The following is a 25,501-nucleotide window of genomic DNA, read 5'->3' as shown; positions in this document are numbered from 1 at the left end:
TGGCTCATTGCAACCTCTGCCTCCCAGGTTCAAGCGATTCTCCTGCCTTAGCCTCTCGAGTAGGTGGGATTACAGGCATGCACCATCACACTCGGCTAACTTTTTGTATCTTTAGTAGAGACAGGCTTTCACCATGTTGGCCAGGCTACTCTCGAACTCCCGACCTTGTGATCTGCCCACCTTGGCCTCCCAAAGTGCCGGGATTACAGGAGTGAGCCACCACACCCAGCACATATGTGTTGTTAAATTGAAATAATTGTGGCATTTCTCTCTTACTACACTTTTTCTTGGTGAAATATTATCCAATGGTTGTTTACATATTTATTGCTGAAGGCAGGATTTTGTTAATATTATTACAAAATTATGACTTTACTACCGAATTAAATAGAAATAAAAGATAATTAGGCACAAAAAAGTTCAAAAAGAAAATCAGTGACCAATTAAAAGTGAAGAAATGTTGGGATGTTAAGGATGAAGCGTGCTTAATAAATTATGTTAAGCACAGAGTATGTCTTAATTAGTCTATATAATATAATTTGCATCTCATTAAATTAACTTGAAATAAATATATCTGTTCACAATTATATACAATAGAGCCATATTTTGATATAGATCATTTGAAAGTATTCAGTATTCAGTTGTACAGTACTCTAAATTACGATGACATGAAAAGCCTTATATACAGCATGATATGCATATTCAATCTTTTCTAAGCAGCAGGATTCTAAAAACCATGCCTGTTTATTAGTGCATATAATAGTTATTTGATAAAGAAAGAATTAACTTTTTAACCAGTGCTATGTCTAACAGACCTAAATACTTACAATAATTTGCCTTTATGAGCAATTTCAAATTTGGAGTTCAGAAGGTATCATTGGCCAAAAGTCAATTTCCCAAAATACTCTCATGCTTTATCCCAGTAATATTCGTAATCAGAAATCCAGTCATTCAGATTTTGATTAAAGACATCATCATTGTCAAGAGTCTTAAAATGGCTTTTGCATATATTATCTGGTATTTAAAATTTTTAAACATATGATATGCACATACACACAAATGTACATTCACGCCCTCATACCCGTACACATTTTGCATTAGAGTTGCCTTTTCTCAGGGATTATTCCTGTGTATGGGCGAGGATGTTGAAGGACAGAGGAGGTGCTTTATGTATTTTCCTCAAGGTTTTTAAAACCGCCCACATACTAACCTACATTCAGGCTGGACCTGAACTTCTGAAAGGCAGTTTCTCATAGTCTTCATGTTCTCCATCCCAATTTCTTCCTGCCAATTCCTTGTCTTTTTGGAAGTATTTTACTACATTTTTAAAAAATTTTCCAAATAAAAAAGAGTATTTATCAACCCAGGAAGCAGCCTTTGTAAAAAAAATTATTTTACTTTCTCTTATTAACTTTTGAAATATTAGTCCATTTCTGCTATCTCCTCTTCCTCATCTATCATTTACTTTTAAATCCATGTAACCTTGTTTCTTACCTCCCCTTGCTGTGCAAATGTTTCTCAGACTGGTTCCCAAACAGCCTCACTGTCAAACCCAGCTGGGATTCTCCAGTATTCCTCCTAATGGCAGCCTCCTGCCACGGTGGCATCACACCCTCCTACTCTTCCTTTTCTTACTTCTCTTCTCCTTTTTCTCTCTACCTTTCAAATCATTTTCTCCTGTGGCTCCTTAAATATTGGTAGTACCCAGCTTTTGGTCCTGTGCCCATTGTTGTATTTGCTCTATACATAGGTCTTGGTTCTTGGTTTTATCCACTTAGGTGGCTTTAACAACAAATTACACACTAATCACTTTCAACTCTGTGTCTTCAATCCATCTCCCCAACCTGAAATTCAGGCTTGAATATGCAACTGCCCCCAAGACGTTACTACTACCTGGCAGTTCAAATTGGATCTGATTATCAACAAACTCCTCATGTCTTCCCCTCTGTCACCAGGCTCCTCTGCATGTAATTATTTTCTTCAGGTGACGAGAGTCCTGTGGATTCTAGGTAAAGACTTGACCATCATCCCTGACTCTTCCCACTTTGTCATGCTATAGCCAATTAATCACTCATTTATCAAATCCACTGGATTTTCTTATTAGGTGTGTTCTGTGTGGCAGGCATGATACTACAAGTTTTATGTGAATGATCTAATCTGGTCGTCAAAACAACTCTATTAGACAGGTACTATTTTTATTTATGTATTTTTTTGACCAGTTGAGAGGCTGAGGCTTGAGGACATCAGATGATCCGCTGAAAGACACAGCTAGAAAGCCAATAGAAGAAGGACGCAGCATTGGGTTTCTCTAATTTCAGAGCCCGAACTCTAATAGTGCAGTAAGCTTTCATTACATTTTGTGTGTTATTTTACAAAAACCAGTTTGTGGATCACTGTTCCTCACTGGACTGCAAGTTCCTTAGGGGATGTACAATCCTGGCTGAATAAATGGATAAATTAGTAGATAAATGGATGGAAGGATGGATGAATAAATCAGAATATTACTAAGAAATGTATCAATAAGGATTTTAAAGAATAACACAGAAAAAAATGACTTAAAAAGTGGTTTTATGTTATTATCTCAGTTAAAACACACGTAATCATAAGATTTAAATAAGTTAACGCTTTTAGAGCATTTAGAAGTAGATCTTCAGGGGACGGGCTCATGCCTGTAGTTCCAACACTTTGGGATGCCAAGGCAGGTGGATTATCCAAGGCCAGGAGTTTGGGACCAGCCTGGCCATCATGGTGAAAACCCGTCTCTACTAAAAAAAAATACAAAAATTAGCCAGGCGTGGTGGCAGGCACCTGTTATCCCACCTACTCAGGAGGCTGAGATAGGAGAATTGCTCGAACCCAGGAGGCGGAGGTTACAGTGAGCCAAGATCATGCCATTGCACTCCATCTTGGGTGACAGAGCAAGACTCTGTCTCAAAAATAAACAAACAAGTAGATCTGCAAAATGTAGTTACAATTGTAACAATCAGCTGTAAGTTTTATGACTTTTGTGTTCTGATCTTGGAATCAAAAATTCAAAACAATTTGAATTTTAAATTACTGACACAATTATACCATTTATTCCCCTCATTTCCTCCTCTAAAACTAAACCACTAAAATTTTATTGCTGCTTCATTTTAATCTTAAAATCCATTATTTTCCATGAGAGAAAATGATTACAATTTAATATTTAAGCAACTAGAAATTTACTAAAAGATGCTAGAGTCTGCAACTCCCCCAGAAAGGTAAATTTTTGTTTTAGAAATTGTCCTATGAGGAGCAAATGGATGATAATTTTAATGTCCTTTGAAGTACTCCCTTCTATTCTGTTGTTGAATGCTGTCTAGGAAAGCAGAATGAAACATCCAGAATGGCATTTCCCAGGTTATTGTTACAATACATTTAACTAAGTTACTATGTACACTTTTCTTCCAGGTGCTAAACAATGGTATCTGGTTTTGTCAGCCCACCAAGGTAGCCATTTCCTAGCCTGTCATATTACAGCAATAAGCACAGTTGCATACAGAAATGTAAAGACAGTGTTACATTTTGTTCACAAGCCTAAAGTCTTTTGAATTCTTCTCAGTACTCTCATTTATGTTTAGAATCAGTGAAACGTGAGGTAATAAACACCATCAAATAGAAAACAGGAAGGCAACATTTTAAATAACAGAATCTTATCCACTAAATCTTTATCAAAAGTATGTTGTACTCAAGAAGGAATAAAGCAATGTAGATATAGCATCTGCTCATTTTCTGACCTTAATTTTTGACAACTTTTTCTGGGTGGCTGATGAATCTCCAGACATATCTGACCACCGGTGAAGTTCTTCCTTGGCTGAATGGAGCCAATCTGTAAACTCCTGGACCGCATCTAAATACATTAGATGGTCTTTCACAATCTCTTCCACTTTCCTCATTTTTTCCTAGTAAGCAAAGAAATGGCTACCTTAACAGTATTCCTTTTGAGAATATGAAATCAAATAAGACAACATGCCTGATAGAAGTCTCTTAATAAATCTCAGAAAATTTCATTCTTGTTCTTGAATTTTCTCTGAATATAATATCTTAAAACTATGAAATTAAACAGTCAAGGCTTTGGGAAAGCAACTAGTTTCCTGTAAGCTTACCATTTTCTACCTTAATATGGAAATCTATGCTTAATGTATGTTGGCTAACATCCCTCACTAACAATCCACTTAATAATTACTATGATAATCATTCTTATTAAAGCAATTATTTTTAGATTGCTGTACAGCATTTTGCTCAGCACTTTAAACACATTTGCTCATTTAATCTTCACAACGGTCCTGTGCAGAAGATAACATTATTATCATCATTTTATAGGAAAAGACGCTCAGGCTTAGAGAGGTTAGGTAACGTGTAATCATGGCCAAAGTCACACATTCAAAAGTGTCAAAGCCAGAATTCAAACTTACGTCTTTTTGACTTGAGTCATAGCTCTTAATCATTACCAAGATGAAAATGAAGATAAAGAGGCACATCTGTTAATAATTGTAGTGTCAACAAGAGAAGAGTTAGTTCCCAACAAGGTGAATGAAAGAAAGGAAAAAGCAGCAAACAACAAAAACTTTCTCCCTAAATTACTATAATATTTACAAATATACCAAAGAATAATTATGAAGGAAATGAAAGATTCATATAAAGAATTGGAGAGATCATTTTGATATTATATAAAGGAGTTTATACTTTCGAATATGGAAAAATTCAGTTTTACTAAGATGAGAGATGAATACAATATTTTGTACACGATTGAATCTGGGAGGTACACAGATTTGCATTTAATATAACAAATATAAGTGCAGCAAAAGAGAAACAGTGAAATTTGATGTACAATGTAGATAGACTAAAAATGTAGACAAAGAAAATAAATAAGGAATAAAGAAGAATCTCAAGATTGCAGAAAGAGAAAAATGCATAGGCATTTATAGTAAGAAATCATCTTTCTGTAATATCCATTTACTGAATGTATAAATAGTTTTAGAGCAGCCAATCCTCCAACAATTTAATCCAGTTTCTTCTTACCTGAGCCTGACCTTGGCAACAGTCATTATATTATTAATATAAATCAATATATTAATGTATCATAAAGCATCTATTTTCAATATAAAGCACTAACCTTGGCAACAGTCATTATATCAGTAAACTGTGTTTTCAACTCCTCTTGAGCTGTGTCCTTGAAAGACTCATCCTCTGTCTTCTCGTAGAGCTCCCTGGACTTTGCATTTAGACGGTGAAGGGCTCTGGAGTGATCTTCCGCCTCAGACAGGACGGACTGGAGACGGTCAAGCAGGGCGAACTTCTCTTTCAGACCTGGCTGTGGTTGTAAGGGATGTTCTACGTTTTGATCCACTGATTCCATCCATTGCTCCAACTGGTTTTTCCTCTCTAGATAGTCATTCCATTGGCTAATCACAGACTCTAAAGTGCTAGAATTAATGCACATATTAACAAAAAATGAGTTATCTTGACATCTTTGGTGAAGACCAATCTCAAGGCTATGACATTCATGCCAATTATTTTACTGAATGCTACTAGAAGTGAAGAAAATGTTGCTTTTGAGTGCAGGGAGAAACACCATCTCTCTGATCCATCAGATCCTCACCACAGGCCCCTTGAACGAAGTAAATCAATATTAAAACATGAAGTAAGAAGTTGTGGTCATACATGCATCTGGAATTTGTTTTCCAAATGCTAACTGTCCTAAATGAACAGACACATTTATATGTTACGTTGCTGAAAATCGGCACTGGAACATCAATGAAATTTTATTTCACATAAATCAGGTCTTAATTTTCTTGGGATTATTAATAGTTTATCTTATCAAAATCAGATGGTGATTATTTGCTGACTGGAATTCAAAATCCAAGGTGTCCATCCTGAGTAAATGATATATCACTAGGTTGATTTTCATTTAGGGACACACACACACACACACACACACACACACACACATACACAATATACAGTGTTTTTGTGTTGAATATGTGAATGAATGCTCAAGTATTGAAGAGAAAAACAGTCACAAATATAATAGCTTTCTAGACATTCAATCAAAAGGCTCTCCAGACTGGCATTTAGGAAAAATCCCTCCATTATTAAGCATTACAAACTATTCTAAACTTATCTGCACTGATTTCCCATGCTCCCCTTACATACATGCCTATGAACCTGAAATTAAAATCCTGTGGTAAATGAATGACCAGCAATGGCTCAAACGTCTGCTTTTGCATCCATGGAACCTTATCATGCAGGTTTTAAAGTCCTACCTCTTCCTCAAATAGTTTTCTAAAAAGTTTCCCACCCTTTTTTTTAAAGACAGAGTCTCACTCTGTCACCAAGGCTGGAGTGCTGTGATGCAATCGTAGCTCACTGCAACCTCTGCCTCCCAGGATCAGGTGATCCTCCTACTTCAGCCTCCCAAGTAGCTGGGACCACAAGTGCGTGCCACCACACCTGGCTAATTTTTGTATATATTTTTTAATTTTGATTGTGACTTCAATAATTTTTGCATTTTCTGTAAAGACATAGTTTAGCCCTGTTGCCCAGACTAGTTTCAAACTCCTGGGCTTAAGCAATCCACCTACCTCAGCCTCCCAAAGTGCTGGGATTACAGGCATTAGCCACCAAGACTCTGCATCCTTCTATAGCCCCACAGTGCATTTTGAGAACTGTTATAATATGGTCTGAGTCAGAATATTCCAAAATACATCCTGTGCTAGTGTCTGAGCTTTTAGAGGGCAAAAACCTTTCTGTTTTATTTTGTTATCTTAACACAATATTTTGAACATTGCTATTACTCAGTATGTCACTGTCAAATTTAATTTCTTGCTGAAATAGTGAAGTCAAAGACCAGAGTCTGCTTCCTGCATGTAACATCTTATTCCAACATCTGAAAATATCTCCCCATATTCCTGTGAACTTTTAGGAAACTGGTCTAAGCCAAGCCTCGGGAAGCCTAGTTCATGCTCCAACAATCTATGATATACAGTAAGACAACTATAGCATCTGATGTTTTTTCTTTACTGACCATTGTGAGTTATTACTAAGATGCAAAGTCCTGCTGACTTTGAGAGTTGCTGCCTATGCTCCATATTAAAGGAAAAAACAACAAAACAAAACAAAACCTCCAAACTGTTAGTTGTACCCAGGAATTACTGTTTACATTGCTGTGGATAGCTACAGTGTTATTTTTGTTTTGCTTTGTCATGAACTTGAATATTCTTTAAACATTTTTTAAAAATTTTATTTTAGGTTCAAGGGTACATGTGCAGAGTAGATATATAGGTAAATTTGTGTCATGGGGGTTTGTTGTAGAGATTATTTTATTACCTACGTACTAAGCCTAGTATATGACAGTTATTTTTTCGCTGCTCTTCTTCCTCCTCCCACCTGCCACCCTCAAGGAGGCTCCAGCATCTTTTATTCTCTTCTCAGTGTCAAATTTAATCTTCTAATCATCTATTTTGTTATGATCACATTGGGCACCAAGGTTGTCAATGATCTAAGAGGATGTCAAACCTCCAATACGGCTTTTTACTGTAATTCTGACTGACGGTCATTTGCTCAACAAATGAGCCAGATTATTTATGGATACTCTGAGAAGAGGGAGGTAGGTAGAAACCTCCCACTTATAATTGCAACAACAACAAAAACACTACCCATTAGTGTCTGGTACAGGTGATTATCAACAGAGGCTCTACGGGCTGTGCTCTATTCTGGTTGGACTGATGGTTGCTTGTGTAGAAACATTCCACACTTTGCAGGATATGAGCTCTTTGTGCCTCAGTGACTAAATGCCAGGGATATTCCCCCATCACTGTGACAGTTAAAACTAACCTACACAATTCCTATAATGCAAATGGGGGTGGTATGACTTCTAGTTGAGGAACAGATTTACAATTAAGCTCAACAGCTGCAAATAGCTTAATTTTCCACATGTTCCTTAAGCTAAAATGTATTCAAGTGATTAAAGAACCATACATTCTTGCTTTGATGGCTTGAAAAGAGATGTTTTGCTGAACCCATGTCATGTAAGATTCCATGAGAGATAATAAGGGAGATTTAAACATTTTAAAAATGCAACAAGAACACAGAAACAAAGCAAGCTAACAACCAAAAACCAGTCATTGCCCTGTGGAAAACACAACTTAGACAAAGACAGGCATACATACAACCTGCTAAAGTAACATACTTGGGAATTCTAACCCAGGGGACCTCGGCACTGCTCCACCATTTTACGAAGTCACTGCATTGGACTTAGGCAAACAAACACCAAAAATAGGTTCTGTACCTCTGAGCATGGACGGAGGAGCTCATGATGTCAGCCCACACTTCTTTAAGGGTCTCTAGCTGTGTCTGAATCACCCTCTGACCTTCTTTGTTGCTGCTTCTCAAGGCCTGTTCCCCCTTGCCGATGGCCATATTCAACTTAACTTCCCCTTCACCTTTCATCAGGAGAATATCCTGGACAGGGGGAAAGAAGACTCATCAGTAGGAATGTAAAAACTTTCTTCTATTTAGAAAATAATGGTAATGTTTTCCTTAAGAATTAAGGTAGGAATATTACCTTAAAAAGAAAAAACAAACTCTGGGTCCTATTACAATATACTTAAAATTAGGTTTCTGGGAGTCTAGGAGTCAAAGATTAATTCCAATATAAATTCTTAGAAAACTTTTGGCCACTAACCTAGAAAGTATAATTGTATTGACTTCAGTTTCAAAGCGTCAAAATAAATTCTTTTGAAAATGAAGACAACCCTGTCTAAAATCCAGCAGTCCCCTACACTAATTGCCTGGCTAATTTCTCTCTTTCAAGGTCACCTTCACGGACTATCGTCTGGGTTGGTGATCTCCTCTGTGCTTTCAATATACCTTTGATGGCTTCAATCATGGCCTCTACACACACTCTGTATTGAAAGTAACAGGTTGGTATCTGCCCCTAGACGGAACTCCTAGAAAATGGAGCCTAACTTTTATCTCTATATTTCCAGCAACTTGCAGAGTGCTTGGAGCAAAGTAGATATTCAATAACGCTTGCTGAATATTTACTAAATCAAATTTAAAATTTAAAGCTATTAAAACAAAAATGTTTCTTTACAAAGGGGAAAAATGTTACTTCCATATCCTTTTTGCCCAGTTTCTCCATTTTGCCCACACAATCCTCATTTAGAGGCTTACAGAACAATTAGCACATAACGTGAGCTCCTGTGAATCTAATCAAATGAGCGTTCAGCAGTTGTCAGTATCTGGCTGGTGTCGCACGTACCTGTATTTGTGACAGCCGTTTCTCCAAGGTGTCTTTGCTTCCAAGAGTGCTCTCTGCACAGGCCAGTCTGTCCTGAATTGCCTTCACCCAGGACCACATGCTCTGCAGTGCTTCCTCCAGGGCTTCATGCTCCTGCAGGGCTACCTGGCAGCTCCGGAGTTTCTCTTTGGTCATTCTAAGTAGGTTCTGGTGGCTCGTTAGGAGCTGGGAACACAGGCGGCCCTCCTGCCCGGCACCATGGCCTTCCTCACTCAGAAGCTGCCCTCTCTGGGAAAGCTTATCAAGAGACTCTCTGAAAAAAAGAAAAGAAAATTAGTTCTGACATTCTGGAGTGCAGGGGAGCAACAAATGGTTGTTGATATTGGAGCGGTAACCAGACACAGGCTCATAGCTGACATGCCTTTTAAATAAAGATGCTGGAAACTGGCCCGGCTATTTCATTCTCTTATGATGTCTCTTAATGTTGTCAGTACCCATTCGGGGATACTATTCAGTCTGTGCTGTGCCTGCATCCCAATAGCAGTGGTGGAGCCTACTGTATTACTCAAACAGTATTTTCAGAAATTCAATTCAGAAAATGGGCCAGCTGCCTCTCCAGGCTTCTCTGCAGCATCTCTCCATTCCTATTTAATTGCCAGATGATGAAAACTCCCTGAAATTCTCAAAATCCCTGCTGTCTTGTAGCTACATGGAGATTCCTCCTTCGTGAAAATCCTTCTGCTCAGCACTGCTGCATTCTTAGTTGCCTGTTCAAAGCTCAGTGCAGCCATCACAATCCCAAGAGCATCCACGCCAACTCAGGGTGGGTGGAGAGTGTGGGATCTCTTTGTGCCCTTTGCTCCTTGTCTTGCTCTATTGCCTCGTATACCGACTATTTCAGTCCATAAGGGTTTCACTTTCTAAAAGCTAGGGACATCATACTCATCTTATGTTCCCAAGACCCAACACAATATTGTGCAGAGGCTGGGTGGGGAAAAAATAGTCCTTTGAAAAGCCGTTGTAGGAGCGCTTCTGAGTTTACTTGTTATACCTTGGGTATTGAGCTTATTTAAGTCTGGTGCCATGTGCCATGTTAATTAGATCAAGAAAAGCGTAATCAGCATATGACTTGGTTGGCTTTATCCTATTTTACAGAGCTCTGAATTCTTTTTTTTTTTTTTTTTTTTGAGACAGGGTTTTGCTCTTATTTCCCAGGCTGGAGTGCAGTGGTGTGATCTCAGCTCACTGCAACCTCCGCCTCCCAGGTTCAAGTGATTCTCCTGCCTCAGCCTCCCGAGGCGCTGGGATTACAGGCATGTGCCACCATGCCCAGCTAATTTTGTATTTTTTGTAGATATGGGGTTTCTCCATGTTGGTCAGATGGGTCTCGAACTCCCAACCTCAGGTGATCCACCTGCCTCAGCCTCCCAAAGTGCTGGGATTATAGACGTGAGCCACTGTGCCTGGCCTGCAGAGTTCTGAATTCTTATTCACACATTTACTCGGAAAAGCCCAGGATACCAGACAGGATCATAGGGATGTTTTAACCTAAACTGTTATGACTACTAGAAAAAGAACAGAAAGCGAATCTCTCATGAAAACTGAATGTTTCAATTTTTTTTTTGAGTGGCTACTATGGAAATATATCCTGTGGTCCACCCTGAGATATACAGAGTTATACAACAAGATACCTACTCTGTAACAAATTGCACATCCTGCACGTGCACCCTGGAACTAATAAAATAAAATGAAACAAAAAACTTGTAATTGTTCGGTGGGACAAGAAGGTGGCTTAAGCAATGATGTCAGTTAAATAATAATTTAAGACAAGAGATTTCCCTTCTTACTATGAAATGAATTGCTTACTCCATGATAAAAAATCCATGAGTCTTAAGCTGAGGTACAGGGCATCTCCTTAAAATACTGGAAATAGAGAAAATATAACGGTGAAAATATTCTAGAAAACTAGGAGGAGTAAGCAGCAAGCCAGTGAGAGAAGTCAGGTGGCCCAGTGGAGAACCTGAGTGACCGGAACGGTGTGTTAGGATTGTCTGCAGAAGTGGACAGGCTGGAGGGAAAGAACCCAGACATGCACACGTAAGGTCTCCAAGCAAATGGTCCTGGAATTTCAGAGGGTGAAACTGCAAGAAAGATTGCATGCTTATCAATGCAAAAAAAAAAAGTTGCAGTTATTAGAAAGCAACCAGGAAGATAAAAAACCTTGAATTTGCTGTTGAAGTTTATTTGGGCTACTTTCTCTAATGGAGTTTTGGTGTAATGATGGCAGGAGAAACAGATACAGAGGAAGGTAATGAGCAGCCTGTAGAGAAGAAATGAAAGTTGAGAATATGGAAAGCCATTTAAAAAGTCTGGAAGAAGGGAAGTAGGTCTGGGTGTGTTATATTGTATCTAGATACAAGTCAAAATTTAGAAAGCAAAATTTAAGTGCAATGTAATTTTCAGAAAGTTATACGGTTGGGATGATGCTATTATTGTGTTAATTCAGTGAACATTTTCTGTTTTTCTGGTGCTATACTAGGTAACAAATGGAAAATGATATAGTTCTTAAGTCCTTGATCTTGGGGAACTCATAGTTGGAAATTGGGGTGCATGGAGTAAACGAAGAGCTTACACTATAGTAAGGGCTCACAGAGATGTTGCAACGTATTTCAGGGACAATTTGTAACAGTCATCAAACTAGCACACCCACAAGTAGTCATCAGTATGGGTTCTCTTGTGCATTTGTTTGTATGTTTGTTTTTCAAGACAAGGAATACTGGGCAAGTTTTACTAAAAAGAGGACTCAGTGGAAACAGAGAATGACTATGATTTCAATGCAGGATTTTTTTTTTTAATACTTTAAGTTCTGAGATACATGTGCAGCACATGAAGGTTTGTTACATACGTATACATGTGCCATGGTGGTTTGCTGTACCCATTAACCCATCATCTACACTAGGTACTTCTCCTAATGCTATCTCTCTCCCAGCCCCCGACACCTCGACAGGCCCCGGTGTGTGATGTTCCCCTCCCTGTGTCCATGTGTTCTCATTGTTCAACATCCACTTATGAGTGGAAACATGAGGTGTTTAGTTTTCTGTTTTTGTGTTAGTTTGCTGAGAATAATGGTTTCCAGGTTCATTCATGTCCCTGCAAAGGACATTAACTCATACTTTTTTATGGCTGCATAGTACTTCATGGTGTGTATGTACCACATTTTCTTTATCTAGTCTATCACTGATGGGCATTTGGGTTGGTTTCAAGTCTTCACTATTGAGAACAGTGCTGCAATAAACATACATATGCATGTGTCTTTATAGTAGAATGATTTATAATATAATGGTTTCTGACTTATTTGATCAAGCAGAGGGGTGTCATCCTCTTCTGCTTCTTATGTAAATGCACTGGCTCTTTAAGAGGAAAGTTAAGGAAGCCCAAGGAGCCAAAGCCAAGCTGCACTTCCCCTGTGGAAATATCTTCCAATGGAGAGCGAGTGACTGAAAATGCCAGAGGTGGAGCACAAATTTGGGAGCAAAGCCCTGAACATGGCAGGGTCAAAAGCACACATCAGGGAACTTTGCCTGGGAAAGGAGCCAGAAATATTTTCTCAGTGGGAAGCAATGAAGAGATGAATACTGTAATTGGGAACAGAAACCACAAAGAAAGTCAGACTTGACCATACCTTTCACTTTACTAAGGTTAGAAGGATGGATGGGTGGGAAATGGAACTGGAGGCTGAAATGTGTGAATAACATATGGAAATTGAGATCTACAGCACTCATTTTTTAAATCTTTACAGTCACTGTGAATCTGTGCTTTTCTTTCCTTCATATCAGCTTCATATTATGTTAATTAATCCTCAAAATAACCCCAGAGAGGAAAGTACAGTATTATTAACACAATGTTTAAGGGCTAAAATCAAGAGTGACAGGAGATAAGTGACCTGCCCAATTTCTTGAACAAACAGGAGGTGGATCTGGAATGCAGATGAACTTCTTACTTCCATCCTGCACTCTCGCCAGAATGCTGCACTGCTGCAAAGAGCAGCATAATCGTTTGTATACCAGACATTCAGGGACAGGCACAAACCAACTAACCAACCAATCAAAACCAAGCTAAACAACCAAGCAACTTGTCTAAAACATGGTAAGAGGTAAAGGACCTGTTCCATTTCTGGACCATACCTTGCTGCCAGCAGTTCTCCCAGAAACATTTCAACTTTATGAACTTCGTTTTTCTTCTCAGGAATGTGCTGTTTACTCTCTCCCAAGTTTTCTGTATTTAGCCTTTCTTCCATTTCATGGATCCATAAGTTCAGTTTTCTGTGCTGATCTTCAAAGCTAGGGAAAACAAAATGCCTTAGAGAAATTCTTACATGCTTGTTATAATAAATTGGTTTTAACAGATGAGGTCACAATCCCTTTTAAATGGCAGTTAAGAACTCATGAATTTTCAAGTTATAAAAACAAAACAAAATATAACTCAACAATTAACCCATCCAAATTATCACTTATTTTAGTAACAAAGTGACAGTCATGACAATTTCTTTTGAGATCCAAGCAGGAAAAGAATCATCTTATCTAGTTGAATTGATTTCATAGCTGGTAATTACCAAAAAGATCGCATTGCCATGTCAAGTGTGCACTTAGTTTTGTGTCTTACTACGAAGACCCCTGAATTGGGGCCAGTGGATATGAATTGATTTCATAGCTGGTAACTGCCAACAAGATAACATTCTCATGTCAATGTACACTTAATTTTGTGACCTACTACAAAGACCCTTGAGTGGGGGCCAGTGAATAAGTAGGGCAGTGGAAGCCTTGGGAAGAGAAGGGAAAGTGGCCTCTGTGTCTTTGTTTCTTAAGGGATTTTTAAACATAGGTCAAGAGCTCTAAGTTTTGGAAACAATGTAAGCTCTCCAAGAAAGCTGGACAAGAGTCAGGCAAATTATTCTGCCATCAGAAAGGCAATTTGATTATGCTGACATCTTTTCTCACCCTAGTCATAAGTGGCTTTTTCTCCCCTTCTAATTGTACATTCACCATAGTGACATATATTTCTAATTGGAATCTAGATCCACATAATTCGATAGCTGTTTTCTGCTATGACTCCATCCCAGATGAAGTGGACACAAGGAAAGGCCTTTGATAATCTAAAGATGGAAGTGTCAGAGCTTTACATATTGGGCTAACCAAATAAACAAAAATTATATGCATTTATATAATTTTCAATGACTAGTAAATGTAGTTTATTTGTTTTCTCTATATTAAAAAAAAGCCAAGTGATAACTTCAGAGTCTGAAAAATTGATTATTGTCCTAGTATCAACTTGAACTTATGATTAAAGCTTATTATAATTTAAACTCACAGTTTCAAATATTATTTGTTTATTCACATGACTCTTTTCTCTAAGCCTTTAAAAACACACTTGGTGTATGATGAAATCTGTATTTATTAAAATAACCTACCTGCCAAGTTCTGAAGCACAGTCTTGAAGAGCCTGTTTATCTTTGAGACATTGTTTCAGAAATGCTTGAAACTCTTCATTGGCCTTTGTGATTTGTTCCTGAATGCTACTGACAATTTGTTTAGACAAATGTGCATACAAAGTTTGTCCTTCTTGAGTCACTGCATCAAGTTTGCTCTGCCCATCACTGACTGAGTCCAATATGCTCTGTTTCAGGAAATAAAGTTATTACCTACCTCAGGCTGAGGTAACAGGTGCATGGAACTATTCATTACAATTGTGAGCTGAAATAGTAGAGCAGGGGAGGAAAAACAGAGTCCAAAGGAAAAAAGTTTAACAAGGCCAGAGTAAAAATGATGCATACAATTGGATCTAGCCAAGGCTCCTGATTGAGAATGGTGTCATCTAGTCACTGGAACCACTGAAGATGAGGTATGAACAAGGTGCAGCTGGAATCAAGGACATTCTCACCAAGATCTTGTTCTCAGTCTCTCCCCATTTTCACTGTCCCAATGTAGTCCAGGTTCCACCATCTCTCAGGGTTCATGTGAGACCCTCTAACTAGTTAGCTGCCTCCAGGCCCTCCCCTGATCCACCATGCATACAAAATCCTCAGGTCCTTTCTTTAACTGGTCTGCACCTCTTTCTTGGAAAACTTATGCTTGGGAAGGGCTTCAACAAAGCAAAAGAATTCCAGAATCCAGGGCTAGCCCTGCTTCTCCCAAGAGCTCTAGAGTGGCATCCTAACTGTTACTCAAACATTTCATTGAGGAGTTTGCTACATCCCAAGCTTGAAAGGAGATAATTCTAGATCTGAATTCTCCACACCTCCTGCAAAACCAGTTTCCTTTACTATAACAATCTTTCTACCATAACCTCTAATCTAATGGATTATCAACATCATTTTTATCCCCATTAGGCCACAAAATCCTCACAGTTCTCATTAGTTTTAAAAAATGGTTTCTTTTGGCTGGGCATGGTGGCTTATGTCTGTAACCAGCACTTTGGGGGGCTGAGGTGGTTGGATCATTTGAGGTCAGGAGTTCGAGGCCAGCCTGGCCTACATGGAGAAAACCTTGTCTCTACTAAAAATACAAAAATTAGCTGGGCATGGTGGCACACGCCTGTAATCCCAGCTCCTCGGGAGGCTGAGGCAGGAGAATCACTTGAACCCAGGAGGCGGAGGTTGCAGTAAGCTGAAATCGTGCCACTGCACTCTAGCCTGGGCGACAGAGTGAGACTTTGTCTCAAAAAAATAGAAATACTTTTTTTTACAATACTTAACATAGCGCTTTACTTGGATTAGCCGCTTGACAAGCTTGGCCAAAACCTAACTTGGGCCTATTCTTCTGTAAATCATTTCTTAACTCTTCTTCACCATGGTTTTCTCCTTCCTGAGTTCATATAGTTTCAGTCAGTAAAACCTATAGAAACTGTAATATCTGTTACTTTAGTTTGAATATATCCTATCTCTAAATATAGATCATAAGATACTAAAACACACAAACAGAAACCATGTCTTCTTCTTTTTAAAACTCCTCCAGGGTAGTCATAAAACATAGATACAATCATTATACTCTTATTGTTATAAAATTAAAACCAGGTTTGGTTTAGAATGAATTCTGAAGAATAGTCAATAGGCTAAAAAGAGAGAGGAAAGGGATCTGGAAATTCTCTAGCCCCAACTTATTTTTTCAACGTGCTTATCATGTTATCTACATCCTCTGACACAGTAACCCTAGTTCTGTTAGGGAAGAGGAAAAGATTGGCTCAAATAAAGTTAGGGAAATGAGATAAGTTAGGTCTGGCTTCAGGTACTTGAGTGCAGTTTGGGGAGGAGGAAAAAGAATGCCAGCTTCTATACCTGAAGATCTTGGAGCTTTGCTTCTAGAACCTTGCTGTCACCAGTGCGATCTGACGATTCTTTTGCTGCTGCCTTTGCTCCCAAAAACCATTCTTGGAATTCCTGCATAGACTCTTTTGAAAGAAAAAAAAATCAGGAGTAAATCCAAAACACTGAATGAGCTCCCAAGATTACCACAATGAATTATTTCTGGCCTTCAGCCTATCTCCTCTTACCTTACAAAATATTCCAGAAAGAAAATGATAATATATAAAGTAATACAGTATGATCTACAGCCATGAATGTTCATGGTAGAATTGAGAAGTTATCTCAGAGGAAAGACTAAAAAGAAACGTATATTCCTGGAACATCTGATTTCCCATTGTGTTTTTTCTTTTGGTAAAGAAAAATAATTAATTGCCTGAATATGTACAAGTGCAAGAAGAGAAATGCTCCAGGGACATTTAAATGAAGAAATACTCCATTTAAAGTCATTTTGATGGCACAGGGAGGAATGACCTCCTCTTTCTAAGTTGTAGGGGGAGCAGAGGCAGGGCCATAGGACTGGCAATTTCCTGGACCATATGGCTGCCCCTGTTTCATGGCTTCTACTAAGGTCCAAGTTGATTGTGTCCCTTCATCACAGTGTAAAAAATTTCAACAGTTGTTTGAACAGTGGCTGCTGGCCACTTGAAAAGTGGAAGTAATTTTCCACACACATGAGCTCAATGTAGAAAATGCAGATGAAATTCAGAAGCATCAAAATGGTGAACTCTTGCTTTCTCGATAAAAAGAGGAAAAAGAAAGAGGAAAAATTTTGCCTACTGTGAGAGTCCCTGAGCACAGTACTTCTCTCATTCAAATCTCAAAGCACAAATGAATTTGAAGTGATACTCTTCTGGAAAGTTTCCTCAAACTTTTGCTGGCAGTTTCTAGGCAGCATTTGGTTTGGATTCTTTCTCGGAAACAAACTACTCATGCTAGGGCCCCTCAGAACTCACCACTGAAGTGTTTTTCCAGAGAGTCCTGCAGGCTGGCCTGGGTTTTGGAGCACAGCTGGCTCACAGCTTCGTGTTTCTTTATCAGACCAGTCATTGCACGGCCCAGGTTCTCCAACTCAGCTGAGTGGTACTTGCGGCACAAGCTATTGAGATTTTCTTGGGTAGAGCTGATGTTGCTTTGTTGACTTTGAAGTTCTTTTTGTATATCCTACAGAACAAAAGTATATTATGAAGGATATTCATAACTTGAGAGAAATATTCCATTTACTCCACTATGGTACTTTTTACAATCTAAAATTGACATTGTTGAATCCACTCCATGGTGTATACATTTTGGTGCAAGTCTTTGAGTATTTGTACTAGATCTGTATTGATTCTTTCAGGCTTTTGCCCAGTTCTCCTTGGGAATGAACAGCTGTTGGGAAGTGGTTAGAAGGAGAGGCACAGTATAGCATTTCAAGCAAACTGAACAGGTCCTTAGTGATTCCGGTCCATTATTTTGTGTTTAGTCAATTGATTAGAGACAATCACAGTTCACATCCTTCAGTGAGTCACTTGAACTTTGTTTCAGAGTCACAGGCCCACCAAAGGCATCAGTAGTTAATTAAAAAACAAAGAACAAACAAACAAAAAAAAAGACCTTAATTTCAAGTACAGTAAGGAAATATGCTAAAAGAGAACAAATTGCATTTGTTGAAAAGCCAACTCAATGCATGTCCTTTACAGATAGTTGATTAGGAATATTTTCTATTAATAGGGATAGAAAACATGAAAATGGGCCAGGTGTGGTGGCTCACACCTATAATCCCAACACTTTGGGAGGCTGAGGCCAGTGGATCACTTGAGGTCAGGAGTTTGAGACCAGCGTAGTCAACATGGTGAAATCTCATCTCTACTAAAAATACAAAACTTAGCTGGGTGTGACGGTGGGCACCTGTAGCGCCAGCTACTGGGGAGGCTTTGCTAAGAGAATCACTTGAACCTGGGAGGGGAGGTTGCAGTGAGTCCAGATTGTGCCACTGCACTCTAGCCTGGGTGACAGAGCAAGACTCTGTCTCAAAAAATTAAAAAAATAGAAAACATGGAAATGGAATGTTTTCTCAACTCCTTCTTTTCAAAAAATATACATTCTCTGGATGAAAGCAGTCATAGTGACCAATAAATACAAATAAGTGATAAAAAACTATAGAATACTCAAGTTTGAAAATTTGTGGAAGTCAAATAATTCTTCCACAGGCGTCACCCTTTTACCAAAAAGAAAAAAACATTTTGAATAAGCATAGACTGAGCAAGCGCTACAGCAACACATGCTTTCTATTTTCAAGGTATTCATTTTTGATTTCTGAACACCTGCATTCAGTTCTTTTCTTACTTTGCTGTGTTCAATATCATAAATAAGTTGGTCTGGTGTTTATATGCGTAACTGAGAGCAGAGATTATATTTTTTATTATAGTCACCTCAAAACAGGAGAACTACTATCACCATTTGAATGGAAGCACTTACTGATAGTTTATTACCTACCTTGACTTTTTTCAGTCCTTCACAAGTCTCAGTTTGGGCACAGTTCATCAACGATTCTTCCACTTTTGTGAGCCATGTTGTTACATCATTAATAAATTTCTCCACTTGTGTACTTTGAGCAGTGAAATCCTTCAAGGTTCCTTTTGCTACTTCAGTTATTTCTTTGGCATGCTCCAGTTTCTGCCTTAAGTCTGCTTCTATAAACTAAATATAAAGCAAGATTTCATTAAAATCTAAGAAGACCAGAAGCATACTCATTTGGTAGAAATTCTGTTCATGTGTGGCTTAATTGTCAAAACCACACAAGTTTCATCATGGAAGCCAGCTCCAATGTTAATATGCCTTTCCAAGAAGGAAAATCAAAGGACACAGTTGCCAAAATATAAAGTGATGGGCAAATAGAAAGAGTAAGGATTATGTTAACAATGGAGGTGAGAGTGGCAGCTGTAACTGAGGTTCCGGGGAATATGTGAGATGGCATTCTCAAAGCAGAGCTAGACCTACCCAGAACTCCCCGGAGGTAACCAGAAACCTGCTCTTGATTCTCCCTGGAAACACTCATTTTCTTCTCAGATATAACACTATCTGGGACAAACATCACTATAGGATTTTATCATAAAGGAATTTTACTTTTGTCTTCGCTGTCCCTTTAAAATATTCAGTAGAGCTAATTCTCTTCTCCCCGGATGATATAGCTCAGGAGGGCTGACCTCTATGGCCCACTAGTTAGTAAAAGGACGTATAGTCATTATACATTGAAAAACAGTTTCAATTCCACAATTCAAACATCCTGGCCTATTTGGTAATATAAACTTTGAACTTACATTGAAGGCTTTTATTCTTACCCCCATCTCAGATCTGCTGGGAGCAGGAGTCCCACGGTGTGAAAGAGAGCAAATGTCTTTCTTTTTCTTCCTTTGTTTTATTTCTATTCTGCAACCATGTGTAAGGCTTCTTTCTCCTGTAGACTTGGACTGGCAGGAGGCAGGTGAGGGATTCTGACTCACTGGATGGGCATCTGTGCCCTCTAGGCTAGGTAAGGTTTCACATTCATTCCTTCTCCCATAGGACTTGGTCTGTGGGGTTTTCTGACTTTTCTCATGCTTGGGGCTTCCCACTGAGGTTTCCTAGATGTGATAGTGCACTGTCCTTTGGCTCTTTACTTTCTCATTTCTCAGCCTGTAGGCCTTTCTTTAACTTCTCATTGCTAAGGTCTGTTCATCCTCCAGATAGCCTTCTTAGACTACCTATAACATCCTCTCGTGGTGACCTCTTCCTTTCCTTTCCTCTCATGGTTCATGTTTGGGCCAAGTCACAATCTGGCATTCATCTCCAAATAACTCAGAGGTGCAGGTCCCCCACAAGCCATCATTTATCCTTTGGCAAATGTACCAGCAGTTAACCAGCCTGGATGTCACCTGAGGATTCTTGAGGGGTTAGAGATCAGACTCCCATGCCTTCCAAATGCAGGGGACAAATGTCCTGTTCTCCAGGTGGCACTGCTGGAACCCTTCTGCCTTGAGGTAAGGTAAGCCACTCCCTCACCTCTTCCTTGAGTAATCATAGGGGTGTGTGTGTGTGTGCATGTGTGCACATGTGTGTGAGAGAGAGAGAGAGAAGGAGAGAGAGAAAAAGGAAGAGAAGGCTAGAGTACACCAATAACTCTCTGAAGATCCTGCCTCAACTCTGCAAAAGTCCATCTGTTACCCATTGATATCCCCAACACAGGTGGCATGCATAAGGACTCTTTTTTCTTTTTGTATATGAATAGCACCTCCTTTGTGTCTTCTTATTTCACGTGAAACTTCTAGCATTCCTGTGCATGTATATCATCCCTGATGATACTGATGAACAAGCAGTCTCAGGTCAGAGCAAAAGCTTAACTGATCAACTGGATTGATTGCTTGGCCCAAAGGAGTAAATCAAAGACAAAGACACATGAAGAAGAAAGAAAATGTAGAGAAAATTGACAAAAGTAGCAACAAATACAGAAGCTAAAGAGATGCAGTTGCATCCTGAGCCTGGAGCCAGTGGGGCTGGCAGCCAAAAGAGACCCACCATGCTGGATGCTTCCAGGGCTTGGGCACTGAGGTAGCGCAGGTTTTTTGACCAGTGATGATCTACCCTGGACTGCTTCATGGTTCCCATGGAATTGTGCCATCTGAAGGGCCATGAAGGGAGGTTTACAGTGGTGATTCCTCTAAACTCAGTTCTTGAGTAACGGCATTAGGAAAATATCAACAAGAACATCAACATTCCTAAGAGGGGTTTCTAGGCCAATTGCGGGGGCTCACACCTGTAATACCAGCACTTTGGGAGGTCGAGGTAGGCAGATTGCATGAGCTCAGCAATTCAACACCAGCCTTGGCAACATGGTGAAACTGCCTGCCTACAAAAAATACAAAAAATTAGCCTAGCATGCTGGTGTACACCTAGAGACCCAGCTCCCAGGGAAGCTGAGTTGGGAGGATTGCTTGAGCTTGGAAGGCAGAGGTTGCAGTGAGCCGAGACTGCACCACTGCACTCTGAGATTGTGACAGAGTGAGACCCTGTCTAAATAAATAAACAACCAACAACAAAAACAACAAAAAAAGTAGGGGGTTCTGTTCCTGTCTAGACATGAAATGGTGCATGAGGCAACTTGGCTAATAATGTTTCTGAATTTCAGCAGGGAAAAAAAAAATTACCCTTATTATAATATTCAAGGTGGAAATATGCTATTAATACTGGCCCAAGGAATACTAAAAGATATTAATATTTTGACCACCATGTCTGCCAAAATCCACATGTTTGCTTGGAATTATGGTAATGATAACAATGAGGACATATAAAGGATATATATATATATATGTATATACATATATATATATAGAGAGAGAAATATATATATTTATAAATCTATAGATTTAAAAATTTATTTATACATATTTATAACTATAAATCTATATAAATATATATTTATAATTCTATAAATAAATAATATATATTTCTCTCTCTCTCTCTCTCTATAGATATATCCTTTATATGTCCTCATTGTTATTATTACCATAATTCCAAGCAAATATGTGGATCTATATCTCCATATAAAGAGAGAAATATATATATTAATATATTTATAAATAAAAGATATATTTATAAATATATAAATAAATATTTATCTATATATAGATTATAAATTTATAAATCTATAGATATATTTATATATTTATAAATTTATAAATATATATTTATAAACATAAATATAAATATATTATATGTATAAATATATAAATATATATTTATTTATATACATATATATTGAGAGAGAGAGATTGAGAGAGAAGGAGAGACAGAGACAGAGACAGAGAGAGAGGAAGTCTAGTTATGGTAGTTATTACAAATGCTTACCCGAAGGTCTGGCGGTGTTTCTGGATTTTTAGTTAATTTTTTAAGATCATTAACTTTGGAATGCAGTTCTTCCAATCTCAATGCTTTGTTTTTAACTTCAGACTGCCAAAAGGGAAGAAGCATAGCTAATCAAAAACACTGACATGCTATATTTGGCATTTAATAATTTCAAGAGCTAACTTTGTCAAAATACTCTAACCAGTGTAAAAATTTCAAGAGCTAACTTTGTCAAAATACCCAGCCAGTGTAAAAAAGAAATCTGTTTCATTTTTCCGAGGGCTGTCATGATGTACAAATGTGGAAAAATGTTACCATTAACGTTCACTTGGAATGTGAAGGAGTATGTAGAATTTTGTTTCTCTCCACTCCTTTTTATTAGGAAGAAAAGCTCCTGGAAAAAAATTAAACGCTGACCCAAAGTCTCGAGTCAGTAGGGATTTTCAGTGGGCTAACTGCTATTTATTCATTAACTTTAATATTACTGGTTACTATGGCAGCATGAAACACTTGAAGACACATTTCAAAGCAAACACACATCAGGAGAGACTAATTACTGTAGACTATGTGTAATATGAAAGAAACGTTCCAAATAAAAATTTAGGCTGGTTCGGTGGCTCATGCCTGTTAATCCCAGCACTTTGGGAGGCCAAGGTCGGTGGATCATCCGAGGTCAGGAATTTGAGACTAGCCTGGCCAACATGGTGAAACACCATCTCTACTGAAAATACAAAAATTAACTGGGCGTGGTGGTGGGTGCCTATAATCCCAGCTACTCGGGAGGTGGAGGCAGGAGAATTGCTTGAACTCAGGGTGGTGGAGGTTGCAGTGAGCCAAGATCGCACCATTGCACTCCAGCCAGGGCAACAAGAGAGCAACTCCATCTCAAAAAATAAAATTAAATTAAAATTAAAAAATAAAAATTTAAAGGATATTAAATCAGAAACAGGTTAATTAAGAAATTGACATATAATATTTTGCCTTTTTTCCACCAACAGTAACATAAAGAAGAGGAAAGAACAATCAAAGAATTATCATTAAAGAAATGAGATACTTGTAAACTTCATTAGTTATTTGGGGCTACAAAGGAGCATTTACTAAACTATTCCTCTCAAAAATGGTTTTTTTGTGCTTTGAGGACACTAGCAAACCTCCTGATGCCTTCAATTCAGCAAGGAATTTCCTTACTGGAAGACGCGATGAGCTGACAGGCCCTCTGGCTTTCTCCAGAAGCTGGCCAGGCAACTGAGGAATCAATCTCCCTACTTGTCTACACTCACTACATTGCAACAGGAATGGCTCTTTGGGCACTGGACTGAATCTGATTCACTGATTTTATAGCTAATATGTCACAGAGACAGTGGGTAACAGATACAACCCATCTTTGTGAGTAACTGAACCTGGTCATATCGAATGTGGGTCGGAAGCATATTGAATCGTTGGATTTCTGAGGTCAATAGTAGTCGGTTAGTTTAACAACTCCCTCTCACCCATCCTCCCACATAAAAAAGGCCCTGATTTGTAGTATTTGCCACCATGGGAAGCTACCACATGATGTCACAGCACACGGAGTTGAAGACATACACAGCAGTACATTGCTTTCAAATATTTCAACCGTGATATAATAGATGTCAATAACTCAAAGGCCTAGGTAAATACGCCTTCAGTTGTCATTACCTTTGTATTTAATGGAACTTATTTAGTTTTACATTTATTTACAATTTAATTTTTAATAATGGTTGTTTTTAACACTGGCTTGCAAAAATTCCTGAACATTTAACGATTGACTTTTGCAAGTTGGTGTAAGCTGGATCCAGCACAGGCCACTCTGGAGCTGTAATGTTAGTTCAGCATCAGAGATAACAGCTGAAGACACTGAGGTGTGCATCACCCCTGCCCATGCTTTTGGTCTGGGTAATTTCTTCTCCTTCTGATTGCCCTCAGAGATTGGAATTAAATAATAAAATATTTAGACTGTTATTTAAATCAAAGACAAGGTAGGTAATACAATTCATTTTCATTCATGTATATTTTTCTGGACTAAAGTCACTATCTCGTCACTCTATTTCTCTTTATCCTGCTCCACTTTTATCATAGCCCAATTACTACTTGATATTTTATATATAATATATATTGTAATATAAATAATGTAAATTCCACAAGGGTACTTTCTGTTTTCCTATTGTATTTTCATGTCTAAAACAGTGCCTGACATAACTTAGGTGCTTATTAAGAATTTGAAGAATGATTAACAAATGATTGCCAGAAATAGGAATAAAAAGAGTTTAAAGTCAATTGGTGACTAGAACTTTAAAAGGTCAGAGACTCTTTTAAAGTGGAAGCTCGTAACCCTCCAATCTTCAGGTTTCTTCCATTTTTGAAATGGAAGTGGAAGAACCCACTATCTGGCATAATAAGAGCACACGCTAAGTAAGCAGTTTGGGATTTTTTTAAATAAGGAAAAATGAGTATTAAATATTACTAAATTACAAACACTTCCAATTCGCTTTTTAGGTAGAAAGATGTCATATTCTCTGAAGAACTGGAACAATTATAGATTTTATAGACTTTTACTTTTCTACTAATGCTTTAAAGAGATCTAAATAAGCATAGATTAAAATGCAAAAAAATCCTCTTATTCATAACCTGTTCAAATTAAATAGCAAAAAATAGTTAAGAGTTTTCTAATGCTCTTCTATGTCTCTAAAAAGGAGAATAAGGCCCAGAGCAGTGGCTCACACCTGTAATCCCAGCCCTTTGGGAGGCTGAGGCAGGCAGATCACCTAGTCAGGAGTTCAAGACCAGCCTGAGCAACATGGTGAAATCCCATTTCTAATAAAAATACAAAAATTAGCCAGGCGTGGTGGCACAGGCCTGTAATCTCAGCTACTCAGGAGACTGAGGAACAAGAATCGCTTAAACCCAGGAGGTGGACGTTGCAGTGAGCCGAGATGGCACCACTGCACTCCAGTCTGGGCAACAAAGCAAAACTTTGCCTCAAAAAAATATACAAAATAAAATAA

General features: G+C 38.4%; 1 protein-coding gene across 19 annotated transcripts in view; it reads right to left on the bottom strand.

Annotated features, from left to right (window-relative positions):
• The window catches only part of SYNE1 (spectrin repeat containing nuclear envelope protein 1), a 411,505-nt gene that overhangs the window by 268,671 nt on the left and 117,333 nt on the right, over positions 1-25,501 (bottom strand). For all 19 annotated transcript variants that reach the window (XM_032258772.1, XM_032258777.1, XM_032258767.1 and 16 more), the window contains 10 exons: positions 22,482-22,583; positions 19,095-19,298; positions 17,573-17,780; positions 16,593-16,705; positions 14,730-14,935; positions 13,447-13,602; positions 9,284-9,575; positions 8,309-8,481; positions 5,135-5,444; positions 3,756-3,920 (listed from right to left, as the gene is read on the bottom strand). In XM_032258772.1, coding sequence (XP_032114663.1) covers positions 3,756-3,920; positions 5,135-5,444; positions 8,309-8,481; positions 9,284-9,575; positions 13,447-13,602; positions 14,730-14,935; positions 16,593-16,705; positions 17,573-17,780; positions 19,095-19,298; positions 22,482-22,583 — 1,929 coding nt within the window. The remainder of the gene's footprint in view (positions 1-3,755; positions 3,921-5,134; positions 5,445-8,308; positions 8,482-9,283; positions 9,576-13,446; positions 13,603-14,729; positions 14,936-16,592; positions 16,706-17,572; positions 17,781-19,094; positions 19,299-22,481; positions 22,584-25,501) is intronic.

The sequence above is a fragment of the Sapajus apella genome, unplaced genomic scaffold (assembly GCF_009761245.1).
Source record: "Sapajus apella isolate SASKATOON/1434 unplaced genomic scaffold, GSC_monkey_1.0 scaffold105, whole genome shotgun sequence".
NCBI classification, from domain to species: domain Eukaryota; kingdom Metazoa; phylum Chordata; class Mammalia; order Primates; family Cebidae; genus Sapajus; species Sapajus apella.
This window is presented reverse-complemented; position numbering and strand designations above follow the sequence as displayed.